Raw genomic sequence first — 14,447 nt, 5'->3', positions numbered from 1 at the left:
GCCAATGACGTCGTACAGCGTCTTTGAGATCAATATTTCAAAAATCTGTCATGGCAATCATATTTCACCCAGGGAGACTTGAGACTTGCTGTTGATCTCCTCTCAACTCTCCAATGGTTCAAGACCACCATCTGGTGGCCGATCGGCGAATCGCCAAAACCGGAAGTGAGCGGCCGGAAGTGGTGCTCACCCATATTTCGTCCAGCCACTCGCTATCGCTCGCGGGACTCCAGCTTGATACACTGGATAGCGATCCGTTGCCAATAACTCGATAAACAACATGATTTGGACGTATATAGTATTATACAACCTGGAACTGGACCAACTAGATCGACATCCCATAATAGCGAACTTTCTGCTCCACGCTGATCGCCCAACGCTACGAGGAAGCTGCGGTGAGTTTCAGCGTGTTTGATTATTATTATTAGGGATGCACCGAAAATTCGGCTACCGAAAATTTTCGGCCGAAAATGGTTAAAACGGCTCTTTCGGCCGAAAGGGTTTTAGCACCGAAAATATATGACCGAAAGTCAAATAACGTGTTGTTGTGATGACGTCATCAAAACGCGACTACAGACATACCGGTAGCATGCGCAACATGTAACGTGAGCAGCTTGGCAGCTCTTCCTGCATTCTACAGCCTGTGATAACTAACTCCTCTTGGGAGTAGGGATGCCCCCCGAAACCCGGTTCTAAACTAAATTAGAAAAAACCGGAGTATTGATCAGCTCCGACGTTAACGGTACTGCTATCAATAGTCTAGGAGCGATTAGCTACGGAGCTAACAGTGTACCATCCATCTGCGACGCAACGGTGGCAGCAACAGTGGACACTAGGCTTGGGCGGTATCCTTTTTTTCACACCGGCAAACCTTTATGTTATAATACCCCGGTGGACGGTATTTGACGGTATGACTTTCATTTTCATCAGCGGGGGGGGGTTTACGTGTTACCAAGTAAACAAATCATCGTCAGCTCTCATGGTAGTCCCGCACCGGTAGAAGCCTGCACCGTTTTAGCGTTAGCATCTAGCCTATAGCCATGGCAGACTATTTGATTCCTTAAGGGTTAGAAATTGCCTGGGTTTTGGTGATATGCTCCCGAAATGCTCCCGTTGTTTGGCTACTTCTATGTGCAGTGAAAACTACTCGAATGCTTTATAACCTAGTCATTGATTTAGTTCAGGGTAATCTAAGATTAGCCGCAGAGCTAACGCTACTTAACGTGAGCTAACGCTAGTTATTCAAGCTCAGTAGCTCACAGAGAGAGATAAACAGCGGACAGCGGATAGTACAGGACGGTACAAATACAATAAAAAGGCGGGTGGGGGCTGTTGTGTAAACCTTGTACTCTTTAGTTCACATATAATAAGAGACGGATTATTTGCTTGCTCCACAACAACACTGCTCTCGTCACAACGCTTTACGGTATTTTCACAGCACTGTCGCAACATTACCGTAAAACGTGAACACCGTTGTGACCCACTCGCTCCACTAGAGCGGTCTCGCCCTCTGCTGGCGCGTGTGTGCACTACACTCAAAACTCCGTTTCACTGTTATAGAAACTGAAGCGCATCTGTGATTTTGACGGTGACGGACGGTATTGAAAATCAATACCGTCGGTATTTCTAAATACCCCGGTATCAGCGTTTCCGTTAGCCGGTAATTACCGGTATTTTACCGGCAAAATCTGTTTAAGTCCGACATATTTTATCTCTCCGGTCTTAATGTCCGGTGAAAATAATTCCCTGAGTCTAAGCACAATTTGATTATTTGAATTGTATTAAAATAGGCTAAAATTAAATAGCCTATGCGATGAACGAAACGATCATTACATTTGTTTCCTCGTTGCTTCTAATAATGACAACGACGTTGTCGGCAAGAGCTTAGTGCTGGGTGTGCGGACTTTTCTGAAGCTGTAGAGCCGCAGTACCAGCAGTACAATGCAATATTCCAGCAGTACTCCAATTCAGCCATTTTCAGCCAATGTTGGGTGGGGGGCGCTGTTGTGCGGTTCCCAGAAAAGAGCCAATAACAGCTGAACAGCTTCTCTGCAGCGCCATACTCTTTGCAAATAAGTCGTTGCGAGGTGGAGAGAGTCGTCACGCAAACCCACGATAATGTTGCCGTCTCTCTGCTTTCTCAGTTCTTCGCTTGATATAATTAATACAAATGTCCAATATAACGGAATTCGTTAGCTCATAAAAATGTGATTATAACAGACTGCTGTTTAGTGTCGGACCGACTGCGTATCGGTCTATTTTATTTCAAGTCAGCAGCAGCACGGAGTATCGAGGGACTTATTTTATTTGGAATATATTAATGACTGTATACGTGAAGTTGAACATTATGATATGTGTGACGTGTCTGATACAACGAGGTGAAGCGATGTCGACTCGAGATTCATTTGGGGGTGCGTGTGACAGAGCTGCTGCAGCGGGAGCTTGATGCTGGTAGCGTATCGCACTAACTTGAGAGGCGAGAGATAGTAATTTGATTCTGCAAATCAATTTCTCATTCTTCGCTTGATGTAATTAATACACATGTCCAATTATAACGGAATTCGTTAGCTCATAAAAATGTGATTATAATAGACTGCTGTTTAAAACTCTGACCGGAATATCTCGAATATGTCCGGTGATAGAAATCTTGCAGGACACTCAGACCGGCACGAATATGTTCTAACGGAAACGCTGCCCGGTATACATTAATACCGTCATACCGCCCAAGCCTAGTGGACACTGAGTAATGTTAACGTTATGACGAGTTCATACTACACTACACGTATGAACTCGACATAACGTTAACGTTACTCCGTTTAAATGAAGTGTTTAATTAGCAGCAATCTGTTGTTGAAAATGTATCGTTAAACCGGAAATGGAAATGAGAGGACAGGAAGTCGTCATCAATCGTTGTAGTATTTTAGTCTTAACAGTCTGGAATTAATGTATGCATTCAAAAGTGCTGAATAAATGTTTTATGGGCCCATAATAGTGATTATTAATATTATTTAAGTTAAGTTTAGCCATAATCATGTCTTTTGCCATAATCAGGTAGCTAAAAAAAAATATATATATATATATATATTTATATTAATCATTTTCGGCCTTTCGGCATTCGGCCACCCGTTTCCTATTTTCGGTATCGGCCAAGAATTTCCCATTCGGTGCATCCCTAATTATTATACATACACACTGCTCCGATCAACATATCACCCATACTACATAAATGATTTAACGTCGGCCACGGACTTATAAACCCCCCCCCCCCCCCCCCCCTCCGGTCACCAGCAGATGATGAGGCATGACGTTTAGGACCTTGTACAATTGACATTTTTTATCTGACGTCAATCGGTATCAAACTACATTTGATGATCTAATATATGTATTTAGGGCTATAACTCACGTTCTGCAGAATGCTGCAGAAAACGATAAAAACATATTTATACTTTAGACCGTATTTTAGTATGAATATGTGAATGAAAAAGTAGAACGTTGCTACATCCTAAACGATAGATACTTGACGTTGAATGGGCCATAGTAATGTCAATTTAGCAATACAATTTAAAAAGTTATAGCCCTGCAAAGAAGGGGAACATCTCCATAGACAAATAGAGCTGGCAGAGGATGGTATAAGGATGGATATAAGCGTGGCAGAGAAAGGGTTAAGAGCGATGCACTGCTCCGTTGTAAATGTTATTGCATATTTTTATTGAACTATTTTACACACTTTTTTACTCAGTCTATACTATTTTATAGAATAGATGTTAGATCCTAATGTGATTTACATTGCTACCTCTTTTATATTTTTTTTTTTTTTTTAATCCACTTTCTCCCATTTTCTATATTTTTCTCCCATCCCAATTTCGTATCATCCAATTCAACCCTCCCCTGTCACGGACGCTGTTTCTTGCCTCCCACAAGCCGACTGCAATGTGGACTAAGTCATACATAGCACAAGTCCCCTCCGGTACTTGAGGTAACAGCAGTCGCATCTTTTCACCTGCGCAGCTCGATCTCTGTGGCGAGGAGTAACGCGTGGGAGGCTCACGCTGCACCCGACACTTCCTGATTCTAATGCGCAGGCGCACCAATCGACCTGTAGGAGTCGCTGTCCACAACACCCGATCCCCACCCATCAGTTTCCCACCCCCTAATACGGCCAATGTGTATTAGTACGGACGACCAGCTAAACTGAAAGCAAATGTGGAGCGCTGGGCTCGAACTGACGAGCCCAGCGTCTCCAGCATTTCGTGGCGAGCGCCTTGCCCACTACGCCACGTAGCCGCCCATCTCTTTTATCTTTTTTATGCTCGCTTATGCCTGTATTTTTTACTACTGTGAAGCACTTTGAACTGCAATTTCTGTATGAAAAGTGCTATAATACAAATAAAGTGTATTATTATTATTATTATCCGTCACAATAAGAAATATTATTATATCAACCGTTACTAAATATGATAGTAGAAACAACGAATGCTTAAAAGTACAAAACAATTTCCATCCCTTACCCCCACTGGGCAATGTAGACGGGCTCTATGACCCAGGGGATCTCGTTGACGAAGGAGATGGCTCCAGTGATGTGGTAGAGCACAGGCACGTCTCTGATCTGCTCCCAGGGCATGGGCATGTTCTCCAGGAGCTTCAGCACCGCGTGAGGCATGTACTTCAACGCTCTGCCACACACAACATAGAGAAACACTTTAAATAAAACACCTGTACCCAAAGACTTATGCATGTCTATGCCACACTGCTACTACCAATATATAAAGCATCCGTGATTTATTTTACCATATAAATACATGTATTGTGTGATCTTCATGATTAAATCCTTGTGTGCTCTTCATGTTTTATATATTAAAAATTTAAATGAAACAAGGTGGGGGCAGACAGTGAAGGTACTGAGTGAAGACCTTTTAACCATATTTACTTGTTTGTTTTCACCTACAATTTCCAGACTTTGGGGTTGAGTGAACCTGAACGCCACATATAGTATGTAATATAATGTGTAGGGGGAAGCACAGTGAGCACTCAATGAAAATATGTTCTTCACAGAACACCAGTCATGGCCAATGAGTCTCAGATAAAAAAAAGTTTAAAAAAGAATTTGTACAATTTATCTTTTAGTAAACACTGGAAATGATTCCCACATACCCAAGCACAACACAAGGGCTAAACTATCATAAAGAAAAACAAGAGTCCTTTTTACTCCAGTGTTTACCGGGCCACTACCTTCATCCTGTTAAATATGCAACTGTGGCTTGTTTGTCTGCTCTATTAGGCCCGAATTTCCCCATGATCTTAGCCACTTCTAGTCAACTGGTAAAATAGAGAAAGTGGCTGGTGAGTTATGAGATTTACCCAATGTTGGCCTGCAAACAAAATGCATTGCATACCCTGTGTTTTAGACTAACATGTAGGAGACACTTGAGGGCCGCTTTGACTAAAATACACAGATGAGGTAATCACTGTCTGGCAGTTAATATCCATGCTTCTGGACATTGGCCGTCCTCCCCTACTCAGTACTCACCCGAGGTAGACCCTTTTGTCGTGACGAAACTTCCTGTTGGTCATGTCTCCGTGGTCCCTGATGATCTTACGGACATGTTCCGGTGGCATGTCCTCCTTCTGGGCGTCCACAAAGCCAAACTTTCTCTTCTCAGAGTAGCGCTTCGCTTGCAGCTGCTGCCATTTCCTAGCTGTGGGGGTAGCATATGTTTTGGTTGAATAACAAACACAAAATACCATCTACATACACAGACAAAAACAACGCATTAGTAACACTTTTATACAAATGAACTTACAAGTTCTGTACAACAAGTCAGGAAGAAGGATACAACTCTGGCAGCTAAGGGTAAGTAATATTGTTTGTCAAACAGTGTCAAACTTGAGTGTTACATTCTTGAGTGCATAGTAGTAGGTAGTAATATAGTCATGGTATTCCTTAGTAGCATATTAGTAATCACAGGCCATAAGAACATGAGCATATTCTTCCTTCGTAGGAATATGGTAAATTGCCAGAACAAAAGAGACATAATTGACTACCTTTCTCCTGCAGTTTTTCCTCCGACATGTGGTCAGGGACCTGCACAGGAAGTGGTATACCTGGTGGCATCCCTCCAGGAACACCCCTGTAGGGAAAACCAGCAGCCATGGTGCCTCAGCACTGAAAATACAGAAGAACCAAACAGAGGATATACAATCAATCGGTGGTTATCTTACAAGCTGCATAGATTAGTTCTTCTAACATGGTCCTTTATTTGGCAAGTCAACATGACACATTTCCCATGTGGCAGCTTGATTGATAACTTTATTAACAGAATGGGTACAGTACAGCTCAATACATACAATTGTTAAGGGATGCAGACCAGAGAAAGACTTTAGTCTTGTTTACATCAGGATGATCAGGGTCCCCCAGCTCAACACAATAATTTGAAAGAACAAATATTCCCCAGAATGATAATGTAACGTTTGGCAGTGCTTTATTGTGCTCTTATGATGCGACATTCACACGGCATATGTGTTGAAACGCTGACCACTATATTAACAGTGCGACATCTCAACACGAAAACCACCACCACCAGTACTGTCCCTGTCGTAACCAACACCACAAACACCGAGCAGCAACCGGTAGATAAAACTAAATAGCAAATGTATGAAGACAAACTGCATTGCCGTACGTACTGCATGTATGGCTACCGACTAGCTTGCTCCATCCGGCACGAGCAGAGAACACGACATCAACAACACAATTGTAAGGCGCATGTTAGCCTATATAGTGTTACAGGAAAAAGTCGTTGATGTGGCTGTCGTTAGTTTTACGAAACGTGAAAACAAAGTGCAATTGATTTAACCATCACCGTGCAACCCACGCTATATAGTTCCACGCTTACATTCCCGACAAAGGCCCAAAGCCCACATATGAATGGAACTGCTAGCTTAAACGGCTAACGTTAGCGTAGCAGCTCGCACAACGATAACCTAACGTTAGCCGTAGAAATTGTGTTAAACTTACCACTTTAACTCCCAAGGCAAACGTTTTATATCTTAGATAGCCTTGGTTCAGACAAAGCTACCACAACATGTCTATTTTTTACAGTTGAAAGGACTCTTCGCTGCTTTGAACGACTGTGTGTCTGTCTTCATAAACACTGAACAGCGGCACGCACTTCCAACGACAACGAGTACACACGCGCGAGGCTCGCAGTTTACGGGAATTCAGAAACAGCGACTACGCACTCGCGGGTATTTCACGTCATACAAAGAAAGACAGATACGCTGAAACATGAGCGCAAACATAGAACAAGCGCAACCCCCCCAGTGACAAATACCCGGATGAGAAGAACGGAAGTTTGCTCGGATTGGAGTTCAAAGTTGAAACAGAGCTTCCTCTTCTACAAAGTTGATTAGATAGAAGCAGAGCCGGCTCTGGATAGAAGTTGACGGAGCACTGTGAATCTATCTTCAGACGGAATGGCAAATAACGTGCACGAAAATGTCAAGGTAGTGTAAAATAAGCATTAAACGCCTCCTGCATTTATGTAATTTCTACAAATAGCCGTATTTTTATACATGAAAGTACTACGTTTAGATTTTATTTCAGTTATTTCTCAGGATGACACTATCACCAATATATTTTTGCTAGCTAGGTATTCCACCAAAACTATTTTAAGATAAATGTATGTAATGTTTTGTTATTAACCCATTCTCTGCCACCAATTTGATCATCCTAAACCATTCTCTGCCAGCGCTATTTGTCTATGGAGATGTTCACCTTCTTTGCAGGGCTATAACCTTTTAAATTGTATTGCTAAATTGACATTACTATGGCCCATTCAACATCAATTATCTATCGTTCAGGATGTAGGAACGTTTTACGTTCATACGAAAATACCGTCTAGAGTATAAATATGTTTTTATCGTTTTCTGCAGTATTTCATAGAACGTGAGAGGCATAAATGCATATGAGATTATCAAATGCAGTTTGATACCGATCCATGCTATATTATAAAATTTAAACTGTACATGGTCCTAAACGTTATGACTGATCATCTGCGGGTGAACGGAGGGGGGGGGGGGGGGGGGGTCGTTTATAATTCCGTGACCGACGTTAAATGATTTATGTAGTATGGGTGATATATTGATCAGAGCAGTTTGTATCGAAAATGATAAAGAAAAACGCTGAAACTCACGTCCGTCTCCTCGTACCGTTGGGCGATGAGAGTGGAACAAACAGATCCCAGTTATGTGGTGGGGATCGAGGCGATCCAGTTCCGGTTTGTATAATACTAATATACGCCCAAATCATGTTGTTTATTGAGTTATGGCAACGATCCATGTCCACAGTGTGTGGATTGAGTCCCGGGACGATAAACGAGTGGCCGGACGGAATTAGGGGACGGACCGAGCTAAAACGGGCATTTCCGGTTTGGCAACTCGCTGATCGGCCACCAGGTGGCGGTATTGAAGCGTTGCAGAGTTGTGATGGCTCCCGCAGCATATGGCAAGGCTCCGTGGGTGAAATATGAATTCCATGGCGAAAATATGAAATATGACCTTGAAACACGCTGTACAGCGATATTGGCAGACAACGCATGGCGGGCAATAACGCTGAACAGCGATATTGGCGGGAGATGGGTTAAAGAACATATATGTATTATGTTGTTAGGCTTTAGGATACTCCAATTGACATGCATTCAATAGCTAAACATATGAAATCATGTTATGCATTAATCTATATTTCCTATGCCTAGAAATATTATGGCTCTTGTCTGGAGTCCTCCAGTGATCTACAGACCAGTGCTGCCTCCTGCAGTAGTTTGCCTAGCCTATCATTGCCAAAAAGTGCAGTGGATGCATTGGGCCTTGTTCACCCTGAGGTAACCAAAAGGTAATATGCAACGATAAGGAGCAAAAATAGTATAACAATATCAGCATAAGAAATGATAAAACAGCACTAATGTATAATACAATAATCACAGTGTATAATAATTACTGTTAATTAATGTTATGAATTGAAAATGGGGGACCCTGATGTAAACAAGACGAAAGCCTTTCTCTGGTCTGCATCCCCTTAACAATTGTGTGTACTGAGTCGTACTGTATTGCCATTCTGCAATCTGTTAATAAAAATGTCAATCAATCAATGGGTGTAGTGGGTGCAAAGTGGCAGTAGAATAAATTATACATTATTTGTTTATTTTATGGATCCCCATTAGTCTACACCCATGGGTGAAAGACTATTCTTCCTGGGGTCCGAACACATAACTTACAACATTACAGTACATTACATTACAGTAATAAAAAAAACAATAAAAACATAAGAAACACTTTAGCCTAAGTACATTCTCAATATCTTTAAAATCTCACACAAAAAAACACACAAAGGCTCTAGCCACAAATACAATACTAACTAACTAAACTAACAATACTAACTAAATGAATCAGTAACTCAACTGTATTTCATTATTCATAACAGCATTTTTCAACTTTTTCTTAAAAGTACATTTGTTGCTGATCATCATTATCTTATTGGACCTATCTCAAACCCTGCCCTCTTTTCTTGATCCTCCAATCACAGCTGTCGCTTACCTCTGACTTCCTCGTACAAACGAAGTTTGTCCGAGGTAAGCGACAGCTGTGATTGGAGGATCAAGAAAAGGGGCAGGGTTTGAGATAGGTATTACGGTTCTCTTACGTGTATTTGTTCTTGGTAGAGGTAGAGTAAAATAAAGACCCACAGCATGTCTGGTGACATAGCCATGTCTAGTATTGGTGGGTTGTAGTTCTGACCACAAAGACGTAGGTTTACCAATTTTATAAATATTAAACAAAAATGTTACAAGGCTGCATGCCAGCCTCTGATCCACTCTAAACCAAGACAGAGCGGCATGCATTCCCTCAACACTGCTCCTCACAGAGCAGCGGAGGGCGAGACATGCCGCTCTGTTCTGAGCGAGCTGAAGTTTCTCCAGATCCCGCTTTGAAGCGCTCAACCAAATTGTTGGGCAGTAGTCCAAGTGGGATAGGACTAAAGCTTTTAACATTAGTTTAACTGTCTTCTCACTCAATAGATGAGCACACCTGATCATTAGCTCTAGACTTTAAATAACAATCACCACATGGGTGTAGAGTGTGCAAAGCATCAGCAGAAACAGAGATAAAATAGCACTAGATTACATTACCACAGGTAGGGTAGCCACCGGCCATTAGTGTTATTTGGTATGCCCTACTGTTAAAGGCATGTGACACGCTTTTATATCTGGTGACAAGCAGGCCTACTGTTCAGCCAGGGCTAACCTGAATAGGGGAATCAAGCGAGCCAAGTACAACCACAAGCTAAGTGTTGAAAAGCACTTCAACAACTCCGACCCTCGACGCATGTGGCAGGGCATCCAGGCCTTTTACGGACTACAAACCCACCAACAACTCTTCCCCAACCACTGACACCACCCTCTCAATAACTTGTATGCACTGTTTGAGAGGGACAAAGAGGAGGCGCCCATCAAGGCTGCTCTCCCTGATAACCTCTCACTCTTTCCCCCACCGTCATGTGTACCACACTCAGCAGGACTAATGCACATAATGCAGCTGGCCCTGATTGCATACCCGGTCATGTGCTCAGGAACTGCTGAGCAGCTGACCGAAGTATTAACTAACATCTCACTAGCCCATGCAGTTGTCCGGGCATGCTTCAAAACCACCTCCATTATGCCAGTGCTGAAACACTCCTCTGCAATGAGCCTCAATTACTTCCACCCCCATCATTACTACATGCTTCGAGAGGCTGAACCTGGCTCATCTCAAATCTGGCCTTTCACCCTCACTGGATAAACACCAATTCACCTACCGTGAGAACAGGAGCACAGAGGACGCCATCTCCTTAGTACTACATTCCACTCTCCCACCTGGATGAGAGCAACACCCATGTGAGAATTCTGGTCATCGACTTCAGCTTTGATTGATTGATTGATTGAAAATGTTATTAACAGATTGCAGAATGGGTACAATACAGTACGGCTCAATACACACAAGGGGATGCAGACCAGATAAAGACTTTCATCTTGTTTACACCAGGGTCCCCCATTTTCAATTCATAACATTTATAACATACGCGACATACAGATAGACAGTAATGTTACATCCAGACATTTATGACATACAAGATATACTTTATTTTTTATTTACAGACAGAGTTTCTAAAAGAGAATATATACATTTGAGGGGGAAGAAACTGTACATTGGAGGGGGTTGGGTGGGGGGTCGGGGGCTGCGCGTTGGACATTTACGGGGCCAGTTTCGAATTGCAGCCTCCCGTAGGTGCTCTTTTAGAGCGGTTTTGAAGGTGGGTAGAGATTCACATTCTTTTACGTTGTGGGTAGGGCGTTCCACATTGTTGTCATAATTGCGAAACGTGTTTAGTCCCTTGTTTGAGCCGAATCTGGGTTGAACATGATTTGTGGAACTCCCTCTGGTGTTGTGGTCATGGTATTCACTGACCTTTGGGAAGTATTTCGACATGTACATGGGTACCTTAGTGGTGTCGTGTATCTTGTAGACCAGGCCCATTGCAAGTTGCTGTACTCTGTCGTCTACTCTAAGCCATCCTAGGTTGTCAAAGTGGCAGGGGTGAGGTGGGTTTTAGCAGTAAGGTCAAGCAGTAGTCTGACCAGTTTGTTTTGTGATGTTTGTAATCTTGTTTTTAGTGCCTTTGAGGTGCTTTGGTACCATGAGGTGCACACATAGTCGTAGTACCCTTGAATGAGTGCTCCTGTTAGAGTCTTCAGGGTATTCTTGTTTACCAGAGAGCTCAGCATTCAACACCACCATCCCCTCCAAACTCCCCTCCAAACTCCCCTCCAAACTCCCCTCCAAACTCATCTCCAAACTTATCTCCAAACTTGGTCACCTTGTGGAAACCAAGACCTTGGGCGGAATCCACAAAGGGTTTGCGTGGCTTTTTCCGACACATATAGCTCTCAAAGGACGTGAAATGAAGGTGGTCCATGCGTTCCTTCAGCATTGCGTGCGGTGCAATTGGCATGTCTCCTTTCTATGTAAGATGGCGTCAGCAGGTATTTTGGATTTGGTAATCTGACAAAAAATGCCGGGATTTTGGGGAGGGACACGGGGGCTAAATATTTTATAAAAGGTCCATAGAAGTCAAATCAATCATCAAAACATCTTAGCCAGAGAATGGTCACGGAATTTTGGTTCTTGACCCAACTATACTCATAGAAAAACCCAGCAGAGTCCAATCCATACGTCGACATACTTAAGACCAAAGTATTTAGAAAAACCCTGTCACCAGTCTGCCAAGCACACAGTAATATATACAAATACAATGATATGTTCTAGTTTAGACAAACTCTTAAACAGAAATCAGAATCACAACAGCTCACCGAATGTTCCTGCACACGTCCACAGGGTGAGTTATGCCGGAGGTGGCAACCAGACGGTCTCTCAGCGGTTCTCTCTCCTCCTGTCTTTTTTCTCTGAGGATTTTGAGACAGGGTAGCGCTCCCCTGGAATGCTTTAGGATTCACCATCTTTTAGTCCGCTGGTGGTCAGCCTTGACACCCTTTAAAAAAAAACATCTCTCGTCGCCATAATTGTCGTGGAAATTACTAAGAACAAAGGATGAGCAGAGTGAAATCATTCTGAGTCTAATTATATAAAAGAAAGAACATAGATTTATTCATTGTGGCCACAGTGAAAATGATCAGTTTATAGAAAGACACGCATGTTTACACGCACGCGTCTGACCAGAAAGTGACAAAGAGCTCTGGTCAGAACATACATTAATACACAATTGAAATGATGTACATTATACATCCAGATATGACAGAAAGGTAAACAAAATTTGCCCCAGTTAGGGAATAAATAACAAGATTGGCTCAATAGCCTTTGTTATGTCTTAACTGGGGAGAGAAATAGCTTTGGACCTCCTATCTCCTGGCCCTTTGGCTGAGTTTAAGAGACACTGAAGAGCTCAGTTTACTATATTAACTAGTCAAGCTGTAAGACATAGAATATGTATTTATTTTTAACACAGATGTATAGACATAGATAACATTTCCATAACAGGAGTATTTCTCTCCAGATTCTTTGGCTGTGGTCTCCCAGTGCCAGAGAAGCTTGACGGCTGTAAAGTGCTGGACCTGGGGAGTGGCTCTGGGAGAGACTGCTATGCCCTCAGCAAACTGGTGGGACCAGGAGGCCACATCACAGGGATTGATATGACGGAGGAACTGGTAAAGAGAAACACATTTATTGTCATTGATATCATGTGAGTAACAGCCCTTTTTCGAAAAAGCAGTTTTATCTAAAATGCCTTTAGATGAACACATTGACTGCCAGAAGCAGGGGGCGCTGATCCCCCTTCAGCGCCAGGTCTTTATTCAATGGATATCGTTTTAGAATGCCAAACTTGCGAGTCCTAAAACTATAATTTATATTATAGCTATGGATCTAATAACGCCGTCGACTGTCAGTGAGTTGCTTCTGGTCAACATGCAAAAAACAGATTGTTTATTCATCCGTACATTTCCGTTTTATACTGTTTTGAATATGAGTATGGTTTGGGTGATTCTGAGTAAATCCCGGACGAAAAAAAGGCATTTTACTGTAATCCAGTTATCACGTAATTTTTCGGCCGATTATCTAATCATCCTGAAAACAAGGCTAGATTATTGGTATTGTCTCCTCGTGTATATATGAAATGTTGCTTCTACCGGGGGGCGCCCCCCCCCCGCCACATTTACATTTACATTTAGTCATTTAGCTGACGCTTTTATCCAAAGCGACTTACATGTTCTGTACGACAAGCCATCAGGAAGGGCACAACTCTTTCAGCTGAGCAACAATGTTCATCAAAGTGTTGAGTGCTACAGTGTAGGTTAGTTTATTAGGACAAGTGCATGACAGTACGGTTAGTTAGGGTTAGATTTTTTTTTTTTTTTTATTCAGATAATGGTTGAAGAAGTGCGTCTTTAGTCGACGGCGAAACGGTAAACGGCATACACAGAGTCCACACACACAGCTTCGGTCGCGGGGGAAATAAATATCAGATCAACGCAATATTGGATATATAGAGTGCTTACCTGGTCTCTGATGTAATGCAAACAAAATAATCCAATTATTTGATCGCCATTCCAGTTATCCACAGCGATCCTGTCCCCGACATTACCGAGCGTTACACATGAACGGGCGGGCGGGGTTAGTGTTCCATGCAATCGTTGTAAAGGCCTGCCTCGCCTGAGTATTTAAACCCCACCCCCACGGCTCAGATCGGCTCAGAAAACACACCAGACCATTTCCAATGGAGTGCAATAGCTCCGCAAGGGAGTAGAGGGCGGTGTTGACCGTCTGCCAGCTCAGACAGGGTCTGAAGGGTCTGCAGAGGCTGCAGCCATGAATTATGAATAGATATAGCGGATAAAAGAAATAAT

General features: G+C 42.7%; 2 protein-coding genes across 2 annotated transcripts in view; one reads left to right on the top strand and one right to left on the bottom strand.

Annotated features, from left to right (window-relative positions):
• Nucleotides 1–7,179, bottom strand: part of prpf8 (pre-mRNA processing factor 8) — a 147,858-nt gene extending 140,679 nt beyond the window's left edge. The window contains exons 1-4 of the mRNA XM_084328371.1: nt 7,013–7,179; nt 6,043–6,163; nt 5,528–5,696; nt 4,509–4,673 (exon numbers count right to left, since the gene is read on the bottom strand). Of these exons, the coding sequence (XP_084184497.1) occupies nt 4,509–4,673; nt 5,528–5,696; nt 6,043–6,151 (443 nt within the window). The 5' untranslated portion in view covers nt 6,152–6,163; nt 7,013–7,179. The remainder of the gene's footprint in view (nt 1–4,508; nt 4,674–5,527; nt 5,697–6,042; nt 6,164–7,012) is intronic.
• A 191-nt stretch (nt 7,180–7,370) lies between these two features.
• LOC311239957 (arsenite methyltransferase) overlaps nt 7,371–14,447 on the top strand; it is a 40,171-nt gene continuing 33,094 nt past the window's right edge. Inside the window, exons 1-3 of the mRNA XM_084328423.1 lie at nt 7,371–7,500; nt 8,751–8,887; nt 13,100–13,250. Of these exons, the coding sequence (XP_084184549.1) occupies nt 7,471–7,500; nt 8,751–8,887; nt 13,100–13,250 (318 nt within the window). The 5' untranslated portion in view covers nt 7,371–7,470. The remainder of the gene's footprint in view (nt 7,501–8,750; nt 8,888–13,099; nt 13,251–14,447) is intronic.

The sequence above is a fragment of the Notolepis coatsorum genome, assembly GCF_963971535.1.
Source record: "Notolepis coatsorum genome assembly, chromosome: 1".
NCBI classification, from domain to species: domain Eukaryota; kingdom Metazoa; phylum Chordata; class Actinopteri; order Aulopiformes; family Paralepididae; genus Notolepis; species Notolepis coatsorum.
Note: the sequence above shows the minus strand (reverse complement) of the source record. Positions and strands in the feature narration are given on the sequence as shown.